Consider the following 23,569-nt stretch of genomic DNA (forward strand, 5'->3'; position numbering starts at 1 on the left):
AGCTTTCTCACTTCAAATATTAGATCATAAGTACAGGAAATTTAATATTTTGGTAAGAGTCTGACTTTGGCAAACAACACATTGAACTCCCCGAAAAAGCCATGTATGGCAATCTGCAAAGATTTTTATTTTCAACTGGCAAGCTAACAGATCCGCAGAGAAACGGACAGTTGAAATGCATTAATTAACAGAAGAAAGCCTTAACACATACAGTACATTTGTCTGCTGGAAACACGGAACCGATAAAGGAAACAACTTGCAATAAAATAATAAATGACACCCTGGACCCTCCTCATTTTACCTCTTTTAATTAATGTTGCTCCTGCGACAGGTTCGGTTTAGCACCATATGTTAAGCTGTTTAAGCCATGGCTGTCTCTGTGTTATCACGCTCACCTTGTGTTGATCTATAAGTGTGCGAAGTGCCTCTTCATCATCTGGGAGGGTGCCATGGAAACGCAGGCTCTGTTCAGCCTCAGCCAGCCACTCCAGCAAAATATGCACAGTGGAGTGGAATTCCTCTGCCTGCAAGGAGATACTGGGACACTGAGACATACCCAGCTTTCTTCTCACTGGAACATACACCGCTGCATGCGTCAGGCGAAAACAAACCAGCCCAATAACAATGATTTCACAGATATTTCATAAATCCCAACAGCTCTTTCTGTTTTACATAAACAAACTGCAGTCAAATGCGCATGTCTAAGGTGAACTCTCTGGAAGTTGCTTTGTCCCTAAAACATCTAACTTTATGAATACAGACAGTTTTATGTCAGCAATTTCACTCACTTGCCGAAGGCAAATTGCAGAGCCAATACCTGAAAGGGTGTCCATAGGGTAGACTCAAGACAGCTCTGGCAAACATAAAGCTGCACGAGCTCGGAATTTAGCCTGTTTCATGGTGTGTTAGCTTGTGCCAAGCAAAATAATATCATCATTCTGACAGCACACTGAATTTAATGAACACGGCTAGATCTGAGTATATGAGATAATAAGATTAGTAAATGATAAATCCATTGCTCCCATCATCTGCAGTCATCTGGAAGGATAACATGCCCTTTCACCCTAGTGCTCTCTGCTCCTGGTGGTGGTCTGCTCATTTGTCCTAGGTATTGAACAAACTGCAGTTAGTGATCTTGTTATTGCTGTCCTGCAGGTACCATCGGGTTAAACAGAAAGCACACTGCAAATTTATTCATTAGATGCATTAAATACAATGACTAGAACAATTAGTAAGAAGAATAAATGGTGTATAATAATAAATGAGAGCAAAATTAAAATGGATTCCCAGAGAACAATGGACATGAGCATGTCCTGGGGTGATGTGGTGGGGTGGGGCTAAAAAAAATTGAGATTTTTAAAAACTCTGTAACATTGTATTTATGTATTTAATGTTAAAACCTGCACATAAGTTACAGTTCTTGACAGCCCATTAGTGCTTTACAAGTGAAATTATGCAAAATCACTGACCTTGTCTTTTAAATTAATAATAAAAAATTGTGAGTCTGGAACAAGTCACCCTGCAATGTTGCTGAAGCCAATGTCCTGGCTTCCTTCAAGAAATGGCTGAACGCATTAACTACTGTCTTGGATCAATTACCAACCAACAACTATACTGTATGTGTCCTGCTCCTCTCGGAGTGTACCTGACAGAGAGCCTGCTCCAGCCGGGTCTGTTTGGACACAGAGAGGGCACACACAGTCTCCCAGCGGGTGCTCAGCTCCTGCATCTGAACTTTGACCCAAGAGGAGTCATCATGGCTGCTCTCAATCAGCTCCCTGGCCGAGCGTTTCAGAGCCTGGACACTGCCGGTTCTCTTCCCAAGCTCCTTCTGGAAGACCTGCGACCACAGACAAAGAAAAAAAGCATTGCAGCTCTTCACTGCACCAGCCCTCCTGGATTGCTAAGGTTAATGAAGTCAAGTATTACTGCCAGGCGCCGCTTCCTCTGAGCACTGAGCTTCACCTCTGGACAGGAACAGGCCTGATTCGGTAATGTCGTTTGCTTCAGAGGGGGAGACGGAGCTGGGGGTCAATCTGAGAATCCCCCAGGGCCTACTTCTGTGTAGTGACTCAGAGCTCTGTCACAGCTGCACTGTTCCATTAACACCAACGTCACTCCCCGTTTGAACCACCACTTTGTTAACCACAATAAAAGATCTGCTCAAATCCACTCTTTACATTTATGTTTAAAAAGCACCAAAAAATCAATTAAATTTTATGGAAGTAATTACCAGTACCTGATACTGTGTATATTAAAACAAAATGTACAATTTACAAGTACTGTAAACATAATACAGTATGAACTGATAGTTTTTGGTGAAACAGCACTGAAGCCTATTTCATCAAAGCTGCACTCAGGGGTCCTGGGCACCTACTGCATACAACACAACAGGAACTCCCAGGAGCTCCTGTATGCAGCCCGCAGAGTTTGTGTTAGAAACCTGGATTCAGTCGGCCCCCACAGAAAACGTGTCCGAGACTTGCTACAACAGGCACTAGCAGGGCGGAGCACAACAGTCTGGCAGTCGGCAGAACAGGATGGTGTTCAGGGGGAATCAAGCAGTGGCAGCAGCAAAGAAGAGAGTTGCTGGACACGAGTACTGCGCTCAACCCTTTCAGACCTCAACAGCGCTCACACGCGGCATCTTCAGCCGTACAGGGTCTGCGTGATGGAAACAGCTGAATACACTCTCTCAGGCAGTCACGTCTACTACACTATACTCTACCGTACTGAACAGACTTCGAAATCCTTGATTTGTTAACTTTCTCATGAGCTTCCTCATATTACATTGAAAGGCAATCTAAGTAATTATTATTAAAAAGTCAATATCCTAAACATTTTTTGACATGATGAGGTAGTTAATACTGTATATAGGTGGGTAGGTCCCTTTGCAGGCCATAAAGGCCCATGGGGGAATGCGGGGCAAGGGCCACCATTTTTCTCAACCAGGTGGAGGTGATGTGGTCAGCAGTGGACCTGGGAGCCGTCTGGAAGGAATTAGAGCAAGCTACATCACTTTCCCCTACCTGGGATTGAACCCGGGACCTTCCGGTCAGGAGCTAGATGTCCTTGCCGTCTGAGCTACCATGGCTCCACTGTATATAGGGCTGGATGAACAGATGCCTGTGGACACCAGAGTTCTCCAGCTGTTTCACAAGACTTCTCAAACAGCACATACCTTGTGATTGTCGATCAGATTCAGTACAAGGTCTATATCTCCATGAACTGGCTGGTCTTCAGCTAGCTGGGGCTCCACCTTGTACAGCCAATCAATGAGAGCCTGGAGTGCATCAGTAAACTGCCCTGAGAACAACAGAGCTTCCTCCAGTTTGTTCTGCCTGAAATGAAAGGAAATTAAAGAACTTGAGCTGTCTGTCCCGTAGAGTGTATAACTGAAGCTGTAACAGCTCTCTGCAATGAAAGAAGCTTTGGGTAGTCCAACATCCACCAGAAGAGCAATAAAGACAGGAAGAAGCTTTTCTGAGGGCAGAGAGATAAGATTCAGATGATCATGACACATCATTACTATGTTCAGTAAGAGACGGTGCCTGGTACAGTCAATAGTTTAACACTGACAGAGCAGCATTTTCAACACCATTAAATTGAGCAATTCTGTGGCTCTACAAGATAACCAATCTTTGCAGGAGATTTCTCATTTCTAAGGGCATTGTTTCTTTTAACACTGATAGATTATTACAATAATAAAATTAACATAATAAAACTCCCATAGAATTATGTCATTAAATAAAATGTGGTCATAATAGTTTTTCTGCCTTTAGGAGACCAGCAGCCATGCTTCTGTTAATAAGCAAACATCTTACAGTAAATGGCAGGTATATTCTCAATATGCACTGTTAACTGAGAAATTCGTGCTGGCATACCTTTCCACAGACTTCCCACACACTGTGTCCCATTTGTCTCTCAGCTCGCTCAGCATGTCGTCCAGTTTCTGGTTGTCGTCATGCAGGCAGGTCTTCTCCTTCAGAGCACGTCCCGTCCTGATGGTGGTGTCATACACTGAATGTTTGCCCCCCAGGGCTTTCTGAAACTCCTGCATTTTTCCAGGAAAATAACAAAATAACTTCTGTTCAGAACTTCAGGAAGAACTTCCTCCTCTGAGAAAAATACCTTTTTTTTCAGATCATAATTCAGGAAAAGAAGTATCCAAACTCAGGTACTAATGTATCCAAGAATCATAAGGAGACCATGAAAAGCCCTCTGACTGGAAGGGTAAGGAGGGATGATTATTAAAACCTGAATACCTGTGACTGGCCTTATACAACAGAACCTGCAGCAAATCTGTTGCTCATACTCAACTATCCATCATTAAGGAGATGGATTGATTCTGAGAATGTTAATCACAGCTGAAGTGTGCTTTGAAAAGGCATGGCACAATGATTTAGATATATGCTGGCTGAAGACGAAGTGGTAATTTATGGCCCTGATTACTGCCATGCAGTACATTTTAGCAAAAGCAGATGACTTCTACACATTCTTCATGCCTTTGATTTGTAGAACATCATCTTGGCTTCTTGAATAGGATGCATTTCATTAATTATATTACCTTATGCTGTGCCAGTTGCATCTTAATCTTGTCTGGATCATTTGCTATTTCCAGTTCAGAATCTAAAGCCTTTTCGGATTCCTCCAACCACTCAGTCAGCTTGTTCCAGGCTTCGTGGAACTGGGAGAGTGAAAGATGTCATAATGTTAATTGCTTTTGCGCACACGACTACAGAATTCCACACTCTCTAGAGGTTTTACTAACTTTCGCAACCTGTCAGATATTTGATTTAACCTTTCAAAGTAGAAAACAACACTATTCAGTAACACAGTCTTTCCTGTAATAACCACGGACACAAATGTTTTATTCTGCAGGAGTAATATTACTTACAGAAAATCTATACAGACGAGACTCTATGCTGTAAACAAAATATGAAGGTAAAATCCCATTCTGAAAAATCCCATGAACTTTCACAAACTCCTCTGAAAGTGTGAGGAACTCTGGAGTGTGTGTGTGTGTCTGTAATTACCTGCTTGGCACGCTTTCTGGAGTCATCCAGAATTCGCCCCCTCTCCACTGATCTCTGGACAACCTTCTCCCACCGGCTCTGCACGCTAATTAACAGGTTTTTAATAAGGACAACGTCTTGCTTCTGGCTGAAATACTTCAGGTGTGTTCCGGTTTTGTCCAGCTCAATGATCTGCTCACGGTGTGAATTCACCTCTGTTACAAAGACCTGAGATTCAAATAAAAATCCAATGAAATATTTGGACTTGACAGTATCATATACAATTACACAAGCAAACTCTGATAAACCCACTAAAGCACTTCCTGTCTTGCGACAAATTACTTCACTGCCAAGTCACCTGAAAGAGGGAATTTATCATCATTCATGGAAATTTAAATAAATCATTGAGTTGATTAACTACACAAAGCACAGCAGCAGTATGGTTCGTTCAAATATACTCTACATGTATATTCTACATAAATATACTCTGTAAATGATACATCTGTTTAAAACATTTTGCTGTTTTCTGCTGTTATTGCAATAAATAATGGAACATTAAGGCAATTTACTGGAATAAACTTTGTTATTGAGTCCTAAAATGTGTGCCTTCAGGGTCTTCCTTTGAAAGAAGAAACTTTTCTAAAGAAAATAATTTGATGAATCACACCAAAGGTGTGACTAATTGAATCTAAAACACACCCAACTAGTGGAGGTTGCAGGGAAAGAAAGGGATATTTTAAACAGGATAGAGCGTGTAATTTAATATTTAGAGTGCAAAGTAAACGTGTAAGCCTTTGAGAGCTTTATCTGTAGTTAAAGATTTCTTCCTCATTTTCAATAATTCAGTAAGAAGTGTCCAGGGAGTAACAGGTACCGTCTAAAAGCTCAGCCCCAGTCTCAAAGCTGGTGTTTCTCTCATATAAAACAGGCTCAGTTTGTGAAGACAGATAGGTGTGAGTCCGTCATGTTCTGGTGTTCTGGCGTACCTTGTGCTCGTCAATCTGGAACATGATGGTTTCCAGAATCAGGCTAGCGGGGGAGGCCATGGTGAGAGTCTGCTCCGCCTGAGTCAGCCAGTTGATGAAGTCCTGCAGTGAGTTGTGGAACTCTGTGGCCAGGGCTAGTGCTTCCTCCAGTTTAGCCTGCAGCAGAGAAAGAAGGGGATTTAATTAACAACTGACAACTGGTTTAAATACTGACGACACTGCGTTCTGCATGCCAAGAGATTTTATAAAGTTTTCAATTAAAGCATTCGGATGTTACATAAACTGCTTTTCTCTGAGGGGTGATATCCCCCCCAACAATAAAACAGAAATAAAATCAGAAAAATGCAGAACACGCAGGAACGGGCAGGCTGTTAAAGGGGTTTCCAGGTCAAGGACAACTCCAGTTCGAACGTCTGTATTGCCTCAGCAGCAGTAAGGAGAAACAAACTAGACCCTTGTCCTTTAACTAAACAGGCCCTTCCTGACAAAATACCCCCTCACAAAGGTCGAATACCATTAGAGGAAATGTTCACACTGTGCATATAGTTTATTCATAGAAACCATTAGCATCAAGATCATTAATGATCATTAATGCTAAAACCAATAATAACGAAATACAGAAGCACCCTGTGTTTGTGTACCTAAGTCAGACCCTTTCTCAGACCCAAGACGTGGCAACTCCACCATAGAAATCAAATCAACAAATTGAGAAAAAATACTGTAGCTAATGTGTCAACAATTCTTTTATTAATTTTGCATTAAATACAAACTGTCATAAGCTCCATAGTCCTGTCACACTCCTGCCCACTGACTGTGCACTGTCAGGCTCCTGCTCACTGACTCTACACTGTCAGACTCCTGCTCACTGACTCTGCACTGTCAGACTCCTGCCCATTGACTCTACACTGTCAGACTCCTGCTCACTGACTCTACACTGTCAGACTCCTGCTCACTGACTCTGCACTGTCAGACTCCTGCTCACTGACTCTGCACTGTCAGACTCCTGTCCATTGACTCTACACTGTCAGACTCCTGCTCACTGACTCTGCACTGTCAGACTCCTGCTCACTGACTCTGCACTGTCAGACTCCTGCCCATTGACTCTGCACTGTCAGACTCCTGCACACTGACTCTGCACTGTCAGACTCCTGTCCATTGACTCTGCACTGTCAGACTCCTGCCCACTGACTCTGCACTGTCAGACTCCTGTCCATTGACTCTGCACTGTCAGACTCCTGCCCACTGACTCTGCACTGTGAGACACCTGTCCACTGACTCTGTACTCTCTTATCCTTTGACATATGATCTTACAAAAGGCTGAGCAGAGCATAGTGGTCTACACTAGTGTTCCTGATGTTACTACAATGGATGGATGTTTAAGTTTGACCAAATAACTATATCTAGTAAAAAAATATTAATAACACATACTGTAGACATTCATAAAGATCTATCACACGAAAACAAGCAGACTCACCCTTTTCCCCTTTTTCTCTTTATGACACTTACAGTATTATCAGTAATGTCTTTAATGTGTTCAACAATGGGCTTTACCTTTCTTTCAGTCATTTTTGTCTGCACTGATTCCCATTTCTCCTTCAGGTTCCTGAGGTCTTGCTCTGTATTCGAATCGTGTCCCTCATGAACGATTGTGAGCAAATGTTGTCCTCTCTGCATCAGCTGACTGTACAGTTCTTCTTTGGCCTCGAAAACACCGCACAGCTCCTAAATCAAAAGAAATCAAAGGATATGCATGTTTTCCTACTTGGCTGCATATTACACTGCATATTAAACTACGCATTTTTACAAGGACCCATTTTGTGGGAGCAAGATTAATTCAATCACAGAATACACAGGATCAGTCATTGTGGTAAAAGCTGCCTATAGTGAATCAGAACAATAAATGTAATGACTCATTGTATCGAACAACACTGACAAATCTAAAAGCTACAGAGAAATGCTCACTGTAGCTCGGTATTTTTCCATGCTGTCTTCAAAGTTTGGTAGAATGCACAACATCACATGGAAAAACCTGATAATCTGATCATTTCAGACAACAGTCATGCCTGCATGCTGAATGTGCACACTAAATGGAGCTCCACAGGGAAAATGTAACAATTATTGTGTCTGTAACAACTGTGTCATTTTCCCACTAGCATTCTGGGAAGACTAGGAACACTCCTTCAATTGTTTACTGGGACCAGTGGTAATCAACTTGAAACACTCCTATGGTCTTAACCTGGCCTAATTGTAAGCAATTTCCCAATGTCATTTACTTTTCACACTTCAAAAATCTGAAAAGCCTCCACAGTCTTTACAAGTACACCATCTGTATCAGGCCTTTGTTATTCTTAAATACATACCAGATGGACATTAAGCTGCTCCCTGGCTGTTTCTGGTAAACCTCCAACAGCCTTTGATGCTAACAGCTGACGCTCTGTGTCTTTCAACCACTGCTGCATATCCTCAATCTCACCATGGAAACCTTGAGCCTGAGGCACACAAAGCACAGCAGCTCGTCCGTTAACAAGAAAGATGGGCACATTGTAGTGGAAATGTGTGGGTTAAAGCAGTAAGTTTCCAAGCTAGTAACTCTAGTAAGTTAGTCTCAACTTGTAATCCACTGAAAAAACAATTATTGACGCACGAAGAATGTATGCAATCCAAACACTGCTATCACTAGCATAGATAACTGGAATTTTTATAAATATGATTTCTTGGAATTTTTGTAAATGAGTGGAATGAAATTACATCATTTTAGATTATTTTCAGCTTTGTCAAATTCACAGTTTACATAATTAAAATTACTGAAGTCTCCAAACATTAGGCCTTAATTCAATGTGACATTTGAATGTTTGAATGCCAGACTAGCTTGAGGGCTTTCTAGAAACAATGAAAACATATTGTCATATTTATGGGCATATAAAGTTTTGTGTTCTGCACTGTAGTTGATGTGTTTTTGAGAGATTGCCTAAATATTGATTTGGATTCCGTATTTTTTGTTAACATTTCAGTAATTACAGATTTATATAATTTTATAGCTTTTCAAATGTATTATTTTGTATAATCACCTTTCAGCACCGATAACATGGTGAGGAATAATACATTTTAGCACTTGTTTATAATTTGGCATTGCTGTGAAAGCTGAAAGTTTCTAAATGAAGATTTCATCCTGTCTCATGATCTGTGGGAGCAACAGAAACTGTTGAAATGATAAGATCTTTATTACTTCTGCTATGATTTACCACTTACCAGACAAATTTCAGGCTGAGAAAAGCATTGTTAAAATAAAACAACTAAGATACATTTGTTGTTTTTATGCAACCTAGCCACATTATTTCAGAAAACACACAAGAGAATGTCAGAATTGCTGATAGGGGTGTTAGGGGTGGTACTGTTTGCTGGCAGCAAATACATTGCTTTGTAATTTTCAGAATAACAGCACCTCAAAAGGCCGATTCATTTTCTTTTGTCAATCCCATTTTCTCCGATCCCACTGTGCTGTGACAATGTAAAGAAAGGTTTTTCTCTTGGCAGTTACCTGGAGCAGAGCATTGTCCAGATGCTGCCTCCTCTGTTCTGTTTTCTCAAGAATGGTCTGCCACCTCTGGTTCAGGTTTTCCAGCTTACTCTGGAGGCTGCTGGCTTCTTCTCCTGCGCTGGACTCTATGAGGTCATTTCCTGCTTTGTTTACTGCCTCCACTGTGGTCTTATGGGCAAGTACATCATTTTGGAGCACCTTCAGCAACACAAATGAGTACAAATGGAACTTTGAGGAAACAAAACACAATAAAGTGAACAGCACGTGGCTCCACATCCTGGGGAGCCTCTTTCTTGACTTTAATGGATAAAGATTTCCATTTGTTAACCAAAGATTAGCAAGAATGATGACAGAGCTCTTGGCCAAGAGAGGCCCTAGATCCTGTGCTTATGGGTGCATGGTAATTTGGGCTGCCCAGGTCCATTCTTATCATGAGCAGAGCAAGAACAACCTGAAGAAAACCCTGGGTCTTGGCAGTATCGGCACCATGCTCACCACCATCTGCACAACACAGCCCACCACCCCTGCCCCCACCATTTGCAAACTGTTTAATGCAAGACAGGCCAAAAGTAGTAATGCAAGTGCTGAAAAATCAGTCTAGAGAGACACATCAAATGAGAACGAGAGACAGAACAAGCAAACAAAAATAAGGAAAACTGTAATTATAGACACCTGCAATCAGACATGGAATACTTCATGAAACCTGAACAGAACTCAATGGCTTTCACCTTCCTTCTATCACCCTGAGCTCCATATCTGCACAGACACAGAGCTCCCTGCCTGCACTCAGCTCCTGAGCCTTCAAAAGGTCACATCAGGGTCCTGCCATTTCTGTAGTTTATTTGTTCCACTTTATGTCTTTATGCTATTAGTTTTTCCTGTTACAGCCTTTAGGTTGAACACGTTTAATAAGATAAAGTAAAACAAAAGAGCTTTAAATCACTACAATGCGGAATGTGGAGAGCAGAAAAAGTCACACTGGTTTAATTACAGCTAAAGTCCCTGCATCCAGTGTGATCATAGGATTTTTTTTTAGGATATGGTGACCACAGCTGTGATCTGTCTTGGCATTTTAGTGCTTTCATAGGTAGTTAAAACACACAGAGATGCCACGTCAATCATTGCTCATTGGAACCCAGCATGTTCCCTGCCGACTGAAGTGATGGACACTGGGTAATAATTTCCTTGGCACAGCAAGAGTCATTCAGGCACAATGACTTCCCTGGCCCTTTCTGTCTCAATCCTCAGACAGGGAGAGCTACTGTGCCTAAATGATTTTATGAAGTGTCTCATGTGATAAGACGAGATAAAAAAGTAGGCAACATCATGGCTGGACAGTTTTAATAAGACAGTCTGGCCAAGTAATAGTAGTATTAGGTCCAAAATGTGGAAAAGGTTTCTCTTAAATCTTCTCTCAAACTAAAATACTCTTCTCATCTTCTAAGCAGATAACAACACCCCATAAATAGGTTCAGGCACATGTACTTGTAGCGTCTGTGAAAAAAATCAGGATCCCATATCTCTAATTTAATTCTACCTGTAGACATTACTATACAAAAACAGATGAGCAACAGATGCCAGACGTACGTGGTGCTTGGCGAGCTGGATTTCAATGGCTTTGGGATCGCCCCCTGCCTTCCTCTGCTCATTCAGCAGCTCCTCGGTGTGGGTCAGCCAGGCCAGCAGCTCATCCAGGGCATGCTGGAACTGCCCCAGGGCCAGCAGCGCCCCCTCCAGCTTGTGCTGCAAAGACACAGAGCATGAGGAGCTCAACTGGACTTCAACATCCGTACAATTACCAACATAATGACAGAAAACCAACATTTTTCTTGCAAACTTTTGAAACAAAAAGGAAGTTGCACTGTATTTTTTAAATGGAAAGCATGCACACATATCAAAAAATGGTGTCATCAGCTGTAATGGTTCCATTACCCTTTAAGCCACAGTACCGGCGACTTTGCCTAAAGACAGGAGATCAAGGGTAAATGAAATCAAAGTGTTTTACCTTACTACTCACAGAAACAGAATGTAGACTGCTCTAAAATACAGCACCACCATTTAAAGAATTACTCTGCTGAAATACAAATATACTTTAAACACATGAAAACAGATGTGGAGGTTTATTAACAACTTTTTATCCAGTCCTACTTGTCTGTTGATAATTTTCTCATCAAGGTTGTCCCACAGCATTTTAAGTTCAGTTAGGGGCTCCTGGATGGTGCACTTGTCACTCTCCTCAGCAACTTTCTTCAGCAGGATCTCAGCCTGGTGATTCAACCTCTCCATCTCAATCTGCAGCTGGTAGGCCTCTCCCTTGAAGTCCTGGGTGACAGCATTGAACACCATTAGCCCTCAGGCTTAGTCACAGAGCAGAAAGTATGTGCAATGCAGAGTGTGACTGCATTATGAATGATAATGTACTATAAAACACAGAAAGCTGGCTTTGTCATAGAAATTCTGGACATCAAGAACACCTATCTTTATATCTAATATAGGAAGGTACATGATCTACGCTGCAATTGATGAGAGGTGTAAATTTAGTTGTGAAAAAGCAAACAACATCTAGCTGTCCACATCTTCTCTACAGAAAACAGTCTCTGGAACACGTCAAGCACTGAAAAAAGCATAACCTTAATAGTTTCCTAATGAAGTATAGCACATAACAAAGCTTATGCAGTCGCACTAAGATCAACTTTGGCCTTAAGTACCTAAAATTAACTGTACCTGATTTTCCAAAGGATACCATAATTAGTAACTGTTGTCAAAACGAAAGACATAATCATGTCTTACAGTACAGGTTTAAAAAGAAATGGCATGATTAAATAAAGATAGGGCTCTTTGTTTTTGGTGTTTAGTTTCCACCATCCTATCTCTCTTTAAACTGTAATTAGCAGCACCCCTTCCTTCAATAGAACATCCAACTGAGTAAAAGGTAAAAGTAAAATGAGTTTAGGATAAGGATGTATTGTTGTTAATTAAACTGATGTGAACATTGTCTTTTTGATAATTGTACACTGTACACATCCCCATTCTGTTGAGAAAGGGAGATTTATCAATAAAACTCATTTAATAGATGACAGAAATAATCCCATGGCTATTAAAAAAAAGCTAAGTTACTGCCGTTATACAGTACAGTGCCAAAGCAGTAGAACTATAATTATTTGCGCTGCATATACTGCAATAGCACTTACTTAAATGATTGAATCCAACGTAGTAAACCCTTTAAAGAGCAATTCTGCTGCAGGACTAATGTAGTTCATTATAGTAGTACATTTTTGTAAAGACAGTCCTAGAGTATATTGCAAATTAATAACATTAGATTGTTTTCTAGTTTGAACAGAAGATAACTGTCCTTATTGGGCTAGTACTGTATGGGATTACACAAGTCTGCCATGTTTGAACTTCAATCTACAGTGGATATGGTGACTCTGACTTGCATACTGCACCTTAAGTTCCTCTATTTGTTGCTTCACAGTCTCCAGGTCCGTGCCTACTGGTGACATAGAGTCCAGTTTATTCTCGACAATATCAACCCAGTCGAACAGCCCCTGCAGACCAAGAACAAAGATAACATTCACCTTCCTGCACACATTTTCTAGCTTTCTACCATTTACACACAACCAGTGTTTACACAACTTACATTGAGCATTATGTAAAATCAGTAAAAAAAGGCACAAATTTACTCAAATGAAAAAAATAACTCTTTATAATCCGCTTTAGTATAAGGGTACCACAAACCTCTTACCTCTGGGCAGAGGCTAAATGAGGCACAAGGTAGCTATAGAGTTATTACTCAAGGGACTTATGAGGTAAGTTTAAAAATTACAATAATGCTAAATATGGCTGCTTTTTTTTGTCACTCGAAGTTCAGCTTTGATTCATTTTTAATGCATCTCTTCGCTAACCAACATGTTCCTCTGATGGGCAACTCTTCCCTCTAAAAATGGCAGCTAAACTCCACAGGGCACTCAGGAACAGCTCTCACAGTATTTCACACCTTCAACAGGTCACTGCATTGAACACTATAAATGACTAAACCCAGAGGAACAGTTTGATGAGGGCACAAAGGAATACACAGAGCACAAAGTCCATCTACACATTGTGTTTGTTGAAAAATGCAAAACAAAAAAAATGAATGACTTTACAACTTAACAAAAAAACATAATGAGAAGACATGCTTAAAGAACATAAGTGAAGCCAACATGAAAGGAGCAAAAGAAGCATTAAAGCCTCTAAGAATTTTACACATACAAAAACAGTTTCTAGGTCAATAAAAAGTGAGAAAATGATTTGTCACATTACAGAGTAAACCTACTCAGTATAACATCACTACACAAAACACAGAGCTTGACTTGACCCAGAACGTGTGAGTGGTTGTACCTGCAGTCCGTCCTGGAACTGAACAGCTGCCTGCATGGCGTCCTCCAGTCTATCCACCCTCTCCTTCCAGGTCTTATTCAGGGTCTCCCAGGCAGAGTTCACCTGCACAAGAAGAATAACGCTCGTCTTAATACAGGCAGAGTTCACCTGCACAAGAAGAATAACGCTCGTCTTAATACAGGCAGAGTTCACCTGCACAAGAAGAACAACGCTCGTCTTGATACAGGCAGAGTTCACCTGCACGAGAAGAATAACGCTTGTCTTGATACAAGCAGAGTTCACCTGCACGAGAAGAATAACGCTTGTCTTGATACAAGCAGAGTTCACCTGCACGAGAAGAATAACGCTTGTCTTGATACAAGCAGAGTTCACCTGCACGAGAAGAATAACGCTCGTCTTAATACAGGCAGAGTTCACCTGCACGAGAAGAACAACGCTCGTCTTGATACAGGCAGAGTTCACCTGCACGAGAAGAATAACCCTGGTCTTAATACAGGCAGAGTTCACCTGCACGAGAAGAATAACGCTCGTCTTGATACAGGCAGAGTTCACCTGCACGAGAAGAATAACGCTGGTCTTGATACAGGCAGAGTTCACCTGCACAAGAAGAATAACGCTGGTCTTAATACAGGCAGAGTTCACCTGCACAAGAATAACGCTCATCTTAATACAGGCAGAGTTCACCTGCACGAGAAGAATAACGCTGGTCTTGATACAGGCAGAGTTCACCTGCACAAGAAGATTAACGCTGGTCTTAATACAGGCAGAGTTCACCTGCACGAGAAGAATAACGCTGGTCTTAATACAGGCAGAGTTCACCTGCACGAGAAGAATAACGCTGGTCTTAATACAGGCAGAGTTCACCTGCACGAGAAGAATAACACTTTTCTTAATATAGGAAGGGTTCAGCTGTGCATGAAGAATAACGCAGGCAGGTTCAGCAAGAAGATCAAGTAATGTGTGTCTTACAATGCTGAACGATAGTAAAGACAAATATGCAACAGGAATTTTCCAGATTTCTAAAGTAAATTAAACGTCATAAATTATAGATATTGCTAACCTAAGCCTTAATTAACATAACTGATGAAGAACCTCAAACACAGTCAATTTGCAATTCACATGCTCTCAACTTACACTCCAGAAAATAAAAAAATACTGAAAAATGCTTTATTTTCTGAAAAATTAGTCAAGCACGCCTACAATAGCTAGTTAGTGAGCCTATATAGTCATTTTATTTACCTTTATTTTCTGTTTTTAGACTTATATTTAATATCTTGAATTACCATAAGAGGTTAGTGGGTTTTTTATAAGGGTTGTAGGGTAAAATATGATTATACGTGAATTTGACTTTACGCGTTACTCAATACCTTTTATATTCTTAGCATTGTTGCTATTTGTGCTGTGGTAAAACAAATTCAAACAGTGTGAACTTGCTACAGTAATGTGTGCCACTATCGTTTCAAACAGGTAGCTGTTTATTAGCCCTTCACTCATGGTGTGGCTACCTCATCGATACTCTTCTTGATGACAGGTTTGTCAGGCTCCCCGCAGGCAGACAGCAATTCAGCTCCCAGGTTACGAACCACATCCAGCTCTTCCTGCAGCCCGTCTATTTCTTCCTTGAAACTCTGCAAGAAAGGAGTGGCACTAAGGACAGCACCTTTCTATTTTATTCCTTTTTATTTGCAACATTAAACTCTTGGTTTGAGTGGGGAGCTGGGTCAAAGTGCACTGGCTGTAAAGGAACGAGTACAGGTTATTTCCCCCTTTAAAACTTAATATTTCTTCAAGTGGGTATTGCAAACACTGTTACCATATTGTTTGAAACACTACTTTGCTACAATAGCTATTATAATGTGACAGGGGCACTGTATAAGGCACAGCCTTATATATTCACGAGAAAAAAACACACATGAATTCTAATTCATAAAGAGTTAGTTTAAGATTACCATAACATACTGTGTTTTATTTTGGTCTCTCTGATACATGCTATTTCAATGACGATGTGTGAGGGAGTAACCTGGAAATGCAAGACTAAACTAGCCAGTACTGGCTTTTCATTTAATGCTTTTGCGACTTTAGAAGAAAGCAAGCAACTGCAATCAGAAACATCTGAAAGCACAGCATTCCAATTAAAACTGTTGAGGGAAAACGCAAATGGAAACAGCATGTAAGTACATCTGCACTGCTGGGCATTTGATGATTGATGATTTGACTGGTGAGTTAAGAATTTCACGCTTGACCTTGCCCAACAGACCATTGGATTTAGCCCACGGACACAGCAGGGTGCCCACTGACCTCTACAGACTCCTGCTGCTGTTTGACCACAGAGGGGTCGACCCCGGGCTCCTCCAGCTCTCGAAGGAGGTCGTGCGTGTCCTTTATAGTGACGATGAGAGCGCAGTGATCACACCAGAACTTCTCTGCCAGGTCCATCACATCCAGGAGTTTAGCCTCTCTCTCTTCCAGAAGAGCTTGGATATCTTCCCAGATGAACACCATTTGGTCCAACTTGTCTTGCACAGCTGAAAAACAGAAAAAAAACCTCAGTTCAGTCAGTGCAGCAAAAAAACACACCTATTTTTTCCATAAAATGCAGGAGTGAAGCTACCTTTAGCTGATATATCCTTGTCTGCGCCCTCTGATCGTGCAATCATCTCCTCTCCACGCTGTTTCAGAGTGTCATAGGCTGGCTGGAGCTTCTCCAGGTCTACAGACACGGACTTGTTTTCTGCAATCTGCTCTTTGATCTTCTCTACCTCCACTGATATAGAGGGTGGCTGTCTCAGGCGATCCACAATGCGCTCCAGAGACTCGAGCATTGGGTCAATTTTGTCATGGAACTACAATGAGAGAAGAAAAAGATCATTTAAGAAGTTTCTTTTTCAATTAAACTAAATAAATTGTGAATCCCACCCATTTTCTACTTGCAAAAGCTCCAACATTTCATGCTTTGATTATAAAGGCGAGTGTCGTGCACTTTGAAGCCAAGTCATGTAAGGTTATCAGAGCTCTGCCTAAACCAGCTAGATGTGCAGTACCACTATACTGGTAAGTCTTTGGAAACACTTAAAGCAAGATAAAAGTAAAATAAATATGAGACAAAGACAAAACAAAGGCTGTCTTTCTAAAAGGTTTCTGTTAAGCTACAAACACCAGAAATATTTGAATAGAAATACCACTGCCAGTTCCAAAAGTAATACAATGCTTTGAACCACTTAAAGGTTGGTTGAAATGTTAATTTTCCATCATAAAAAAGATCATCTCCAGACAACTACATTTCCCTTAAGCATTTCCCAATGCTTAGCTAATGGATCACAGATTCTGGATACAGCATGTTGTCAAGCTTAAGCTCGCTGCATACTGTAGCTTTTACTTGTTTCAAAGGGAAAGAGGCAGCGAGCAAGGCAATGACAACCATTCAAATAGAGATAAAGAGACAATCAGAACACTTGTATTTTTATACAATATACTGTATTGGTTTTATAGAGAAATATAGTAAGGGTTTTTCAAAATAGTTCCAAACTTTTCAAGCCATGAAAACCTCACAACTACAAACCTTCTTATACTGTACATTCTTGGAATCTAATCTACCCATCATTCTACAGTAAAAAACAACACATATCTCATTTCAGCTTTAGAAAATCTGAATACAGTATGACAGGTATTGATCAACAGAAAGATACAAGATTTCCTTTTAGCTGTCAAGGATGACCATAGAGGTTAATGGTCCTAGATAAGGCAGCTCTATCATTAGTTTTTTGCTTCACCCTTTTTGTCTTTCAGAAGACTTGCCATGCAGCTTTTGGGATACACATTACTGCAGAAGTGATTTAACTGTATCTGTTAAAACTGATATTTTATAGGCGCTTACTAGAAGGAGCTCTTTAGTAACACTGGTAATTGTATATACAGAACTCACACATAAAAAACAATTGTACAGAACATGCAAGAGGTTAGCTCATCTTGGGAAGACTTGAAGTGAATGCAGAAGTCACACTGCAAAACCTTACGCCTCACCTCATTAAGCTGGATGATATATTAAAAGTTGTTAACCAAACAATGTTATCGAGGATGGTGTGGAAAACACAGGGAAAGAAAAAAGAAGAATGAAAGGCAAAGACATTGACAAAGCATGAAACATGGGAAGACTATAGACCAAAAAGTCTCGACAGCTTAATGGACAGAACATGACATGCTTGATGGTCAGCGATGTATTGAGTGTAAGAGACGTCAAAATGATTAAGCTAATTTAACTCATTCAAAAGGAAAGGGGCATCTGAAGGACAAACCCTCAGCCGGTACCTGAGTTGATTTGGAAATGGCTTCGTCCAAGGCTGCGGCCCGCTCTTTGACCTCCTCCTTCAGCTGGGCGTAGAGCCGGTCCGTGGCCGTGTACTTCTCCCGGATGGAGACGCCCTCCACAGGACTCAGCCCCAGCAGCTGCGGGCCTGTCTTGTTCATCTTGTCAATGTGCGGCTTGTGCTCTGCGATCAGCTCCCGCAGTTGCTGTAAGAAGCAGGACATCAATAATCCATTAAGTTTTTTATCGTAGCCGGTCAGGAGTTGTAACTTCTGTTCTTCCTGCAGACCGATTCTACATTACTCCATCTGTGCACGGGTGCTGGCATTCTAAATCAAGAACACCTAAATGTCTTTTCTGAATTCAATCACATAATCATAAGTCCTGTAATAGTGCTGCCGTTATGTTAACACTGTATTTATCTTTTGTGTTGATCTATACTGAGACCCATCTCTGTTTCTTCTTTGATGAGCACCTCAGTGATCTAGTAGCCTTTCCCCCTCACTGTCTGAAAGTTTCGCATGTTTTGTCTCCGAGACACCTTAGCTTCATCCGGTACTGGAGAAATGCAATATTGCATGTGTTGCCATGCAATTTTTTCTCTCTCTCTCCGCTATTCTAATATCATTTCTGTTCTTGCAATTTATTGTACTCCATTTCTGTAAATGGACACACTCTTGTAATAATTTAATAAGGCGCTTTCTTTCTCCTTCTATTTTTTAAATTGGTTTATGAAGTCTGACTCTCACTGACTCACTGACCATCCCACTCTGCCTCTCTTAAGCTCTGCCTCATTCCTTCATAAGAATGCAGGGACACCATTAACCTGCTTTAGGCAAAGAACAGAATGGTGACAATGGGCTGTCATGAGGTCATATCAATATCAGATGCCCTATGAGCAGGAAAAGAATCGTTCATTACTGCAGCAAGAGAACCCATCCAAGCATTAGGAGGAAAAATTATGGGCTACTGTGATGAACAGATCGCCCTGGAGTCTACAACCATAGGATATACTCCAGCAGTATAATGACTCATTTTTAAAAAGGTACAATGGGGACTCAGGAGTGGCTTAACCAGTGAAAGCACCCATTCTGAGCTCAACATGACCCCTGAACAGAACAGACACCACCAGCTCAGGTCTGGCCAACACCACTGCTAGCCAAACACAGTCCGACTGTGACTCTAGTGGTGATGAATGATGTGGACGAGAGCCAGCAGGGACCAAGGGATCACAAACTTGCTGTGGTACTGTACCTCCTGCGACTGCACTGAGCACCCGTGAGTTTGCCCCACATCCCTGTCTTCAGCGCAGAAGCTAACTGAAGCATATGACAAGTGCAAGTTTCAGGAGAACACACACATGGTCACGCTCCCTGTCCTTGTGCTGATCCAGTTTTGGCTGGGTGGACTCGGCGCATGTGAAATAAAAATAAGTATCCATTCGAAAGTGGAATCTTTCAGGAAAAAAAACACACCACGTATAGCAGTGGGGCAGAATGAAAACTGAGGCTAGCGTGTATTCCTCAGTTTGAGCTCGGTGCGTAAAGCAGCTGGAAGTCTTGGCAGCCTTACCCTCAGCTCCTCCTGCTGGTGTTTCAGGGTGTCGTACTCGATGGCTGGCGGAGGGAGCTGGTTGATCAGGCTGCGGGTTTCCTGAAGCCAAGGCCACAGCTCTTCATACGTCTCCCAGAACTGACTGGCCAGAGACTGCGCTCGCTCCAGCTGGAGGCTCCTCTCGGAGCTCATCTGACTGACGGCGTTGTACTTATCCAGGAGGGTCTTAATCTTCTCCTGCAGGATGGACCCAGCAACAGCGATGACAAATGAGAACAAGCCCACCGAATCGAACAACATGCACACATCCTCTGAGTGAGCTCGCCACTTGATTATAAATCACTGGAAAGTGGGTTTGTGGTGTAGTGTACATATCCCTTTCATTGTCTAATCTGAGCTGTTCTTTCAACACATTTGCTAAACCTTCAACGAAACACTAGCATTAACCGTTGTAGAGACTATTGTTTTTGTCTGTGTAACAGCTCTCACTGAAGAGAAACTGATCTTATGTTCAGTGCACCTGTAAGCACTGCTTCTCCTCCTCGTCGCGGCTCTTCATCAACGCTTCTCCGGTTTTCACAATTCCATCAATGGTGTCCTTGTGCCTCATGATGTCCATGGAGAAGGCCTAGTGGTGATAACAAAGCAGGTTTTACTGCATGCTGCTGAGTGAGGCTATCGAAGGCAGTCCTGTTTTCAGTTAAATACAGCGAATGCAAGAGTTCTGAGTTCTACCTTCTGTGTCTGAAGCTGAGCTGTAGTCTGATCTGGCTCCAGCCTGATTTCCCCCATCGAAGTCAGCTTCCTCTCAGCTTCCACCAGCCAAGCAACCTCAGCATCAGCTGCTTGTTCAAACTAGATCACATTTACACACAGTCAGACAGGAAAGCATAGTGTCTACATCCACCTACAAGTACTGTATCCGGGACAGAACCACTGTTTATTAAAAGGCACTACAAAACCTTGCATGAAGACATTCCCTTTTATAAATGTAAACCTAAAATTATGTTTTGACATCTGATTACTGTTTATTTGTTCTGGATTACATTTTCTCATAATTGCTTTTTTAATAAGGCAGAGATTTCACAGGGATTTTGCCATCTGGATTTGTACAGTACATATTATGAAACTTCTACAGATTTACATTGAAGACAAATACTTTCTTTATCATGTTTAAAATGCCCTAGATCAAAACACATCATTGTTGGATTTTATATAGATAAGTATGGAAATGTCCTCAGAGCAAGTTACCAGCCTTTAAATCACTGTCACAGTTCTTTTACATATTTGCTGAACAATGGACAGTAAAACACAATCAGGCAGATGGTTCAAACAATGGAGCAATTAGCTTTGGTTTGGCATGCAGATGTCTTTCACACTCCTAAATAACAATCGTCCAGGTTTTCAATTTGCGTTCTGGTAAGAAGCCCTCTTTATAGCAGGCCATTAGCTTTTGCAGAATTTTTTATGGCCCCTGGCTGTACATACAGTAGTGCCGTTTACCTGCTGTGACTTCAGTATGGCAGCATCAATCGCCTCCACATGTTGAGAGATGGCGTCGGTGGCTGACTTGTACCTGTCGTTGTCTTCGGACACCAGCTTGTCAAGCCCTTCCCTCGCTCTCCAGGGCACCAGCTCCAGGAGGGCACTGCTCACCTCATTTAAACTGTCCACCAGCGCCTTGTGCTCTCTGGCTTCCTTCAGGAGCTCCTGAACAGGAATTCCACTCCATTAGTGACTCTGCGCACTGAGTGTGTGCCTGCAGTCCTGCCGGTCTGGGTAATTGTGTTATACAGTAATGACAAATACTCAAATAATTAGCTCAGCCCAAAGCCATTTCAATGGTCAATGTGCTGTCAGGAACATAACAAATTTAGTGTAATGGCTTCCATTTTTACATGCCAGGAAATTAAATAAAGAAAAAAACAATATTCATTTAGTGTCCTTTTTATGAAAATTAATTTGAGGAGAGAACAATTAAATATACTGTATGACATCATAATAGCAATCAAGCTGACCTGGACAGTCTTACCTTTTGCCTCTCCTGTACTTGAGATAATTGTTCTCCCACAGGAACCTGGGCTTCAAAAGCCACTAGCTCTGCTTCAACACCGTCCAACCAGACACACAGCTCTTCGTGAGTCTGCTGCACTTTAGTTGCAAGTGACAGAGCCTGGTCCAAGGTCTTTGAAACACTGCTGCTCATCACATTGATTTCTGTATATCTGGCTTTAATTCCATCCAGTTTCCCTTGAATAACAACAACTTCATCACCTGCAATTAAAAAAAGCAAATAATTCTTCATGATAAACCTAGCCACTGCAGTCATTTTATAATGTAACACAACCTCTTGAGAAACCAGCTTTGTTGCCATGAGCAGCATGAATAGAAGTCTCTAAGTATCTGGCTCAAACCTGATATTGAAAAAGACTTTTTTACAATGAAGTTCTTATGTTTCACATATACTCGGTAGTTACAGTCTGGCCTCCTCTCCTTTCTAAACCTTAAGTTATTACATTTGAGTCATTTCTCTGGTTTCTTCTCACCTGTAGTCTGCTTCAGAAGTTCCAATCCATTCTGAATGGCTAAGTCAACGTTTTGTTTCCTGAGGACGATGTCCTCGTGAAGAGCCTACACGAAAGACAGAAATTCAGCAACGACTAGCAAAGTGTTTGAAAGTGACAGAATGTGTACAATCTGTGAGTGAAGTCAACCAAATGCAAAAAAAACAAAAACAAATCTGAGACATGCTGTACATGAGATAAAATAAAAAAACAAAAACAAAATACCAGCTGCTCAGTATGCTGCTTCTGAAGCACCTCCGTGTTGTAGTCCTGGACACACAGGTCACTCAGCTTTTCATGCACCTCGTTTAGCCAGTTCATAAGAGCCACTTCATCCTCGCCGAAATGCTGGGCATTGGAGAAGGCCTGCTGGAGCATGGCTGCTTTCCTCCTGCACCTCTCCTGAAGCTCAATGAAGTGAGCCTGAGTGGCATCCAGCCTGGCCTGCACCAGCTGCTTGTCATCAGGGCAACTCAGAGTCTTAAGAGTCTGCCCAAGGCTTAGAGCTTGGTGCAGGTTTTTACTATGACCCATAATCTCTTCTTCTAACGCCTAAGTGACGAAAATGGAAATAAAATAACAGAAAAGGAGCATGCACACAAATGAAAAATTATAATAAACTAAAGAGAAGAATAAGCATGATGATCGTACTTAAACAGATCATGAAGCGGAGAAATCATAAAAAAGGAAAGGGTGTGTTTATGATGGAAGAGGCCTATGGGTTTTACCTTGTGCTGTGAAATCTGCTGCTCCAGCTTTTTAGTCTGGGTCCCAATGGGCTCCGAGTTTGCCAGTCGCTTCTCAGTGGCTGTTAGCCACTCTGCAACAGGCTCCAGGGTCTCGTGGAACTGCTGTGCTACCACTAGGATACTTTCCAGCTGTCGGTGCCTAGATCAGTGCCAACAGGAAACACAATTGTAGGCTGATTAATGAACAAAAAAAATTATGAGACAATTTTCTGTCTGGAATTCTAGACAAAAACAATGGATTTGGGGTATTTCATCCTTTAAAGTCATCAGCATGAACACTTTTGCTAAATCAAAGCAGAAATAGCAATGAAAACATGCTATCAGTATCATGAGATGTTAATCAATCAGATGTTTATGTCCAAGTGTTGGCCATAATGCTGTATAAAAGCCCTGGTTGTAGTTACTGATCACTAATTGTGAATGAACCAAATTTAAAAAGGGGCAAGAAACCTGTATTTATGCAACTTTAACACAATGTAT

General features: G+C 41.5%; 1 protein-coding gene across 5 annotated transcripts in view; it reads right to left on the reverse strand.

Annotated features, from left to right (window-relative positions):
* Positions 1-23,569, reverse strand: part of dst (dystonin) — a 174,784-nt gene that overhangs the window by 16,032 nt on the left and 135,183 nt on the right. For all 5 annotated transcript variants that reach the window (XM_088933609.1, XM_088933608.1, XM_088933605.1 and 2 more), the window contains 26 exons: positions 23,069-23,228; positions 22,566-22,892; positions 22,323-22,407; positions 21,809-22,050; positions 21,280-21,486; positions 20,512-20,631; positions 20,297-20,404; positions 19,795-20,013; positions 18,225-18,428; positions 16,531-16,762; positions 16,218-16,444; positions 15,425-15,547; positions 13,920-14,021; positions 12,986-13,087; positions 11,688-11,861; positions 11,127-11,282; positions 9,540-9,737; positions 8,362-8,490; positions 7,553-7,723; positions 6,002-6,157; positions 5,037-5,243; positions 4,568-4,687; positions 3,885-4,054; positions 3,182-3,341; positions 1,646-1,840; positions 396-524 (listed from right to left, as the gene is read on the reverse strand). In XM_088933609.1, coding sequence (XP_088789735.1) covers positions 396-524; positions 1,646-1,840; positions 3,182-3,341; positions 3,885-4,054; positions 4,568-4,687; positions 5,037-5,243; positions 6,002-6,157; positions 7,553-7,723; positions 8,362-8,490; positions 9,540-9,737; positions 11,127-11,282; positions 11,688-11,861; positions 12,986-13,087; positions 13,920-14,021; positions 15,425-15,547; positions 16,218-16,444; positions 16,531-16,762; positions 18,225-18,428; positions 19,795-20,013; positions 20,297-20,404; positions 20,512-20,631; positions 21,280-21,486; positions 21,809-22,050; positions 22,323-22,407; positions 22,566-22,892; positions 23,069-23,228 — 4,423 coding nt within the window. The remainder of the gene's footprint in view (positions 1-395; positions 525-1,645; positions 1,841-3,181; positions 3,342-3,884; positions 4,055-4,567; positions 4,688-5,036; positions 5,244-6,001; positions 6,158-7,552; positions 7,724-8,361; positions 8,491-9,539; positions 9,738-11,126; positions 11,283-11,687; positions 11,862-12,985; positions 13,088-13,919; positions 14,022-15,424; positions 15,548-16,217; positions 16,445-16,530; positions 16,763-18,224; positions 18,429-19,794; positions 20,014-20,296; positions 20,405-20,511; positions 20,632-21,279; positions 21,487-21,808; positions 22,051-22,322; positions 22,408-22,565; positions 22,893-23,068; positions 23,229-23,569) is intronic.

The sequence above is a fragment of the Atractosteus spatula genome, chromosome 15 (assembly GCF_055471065.1).
Source record: "Atractosteus spatula isolate fAtrSpa1 chromosome 15, fAtrSpa1.hap1, whole genome shotgun sequence".
NCBI classification, from domain to species: domain Eukaryota; kingdom Metazoa; phylum Chordata; class Actinopteri; order Semionotiformes; family Lepisosteidae; genus Atractosteus; species Atractosteus spatula.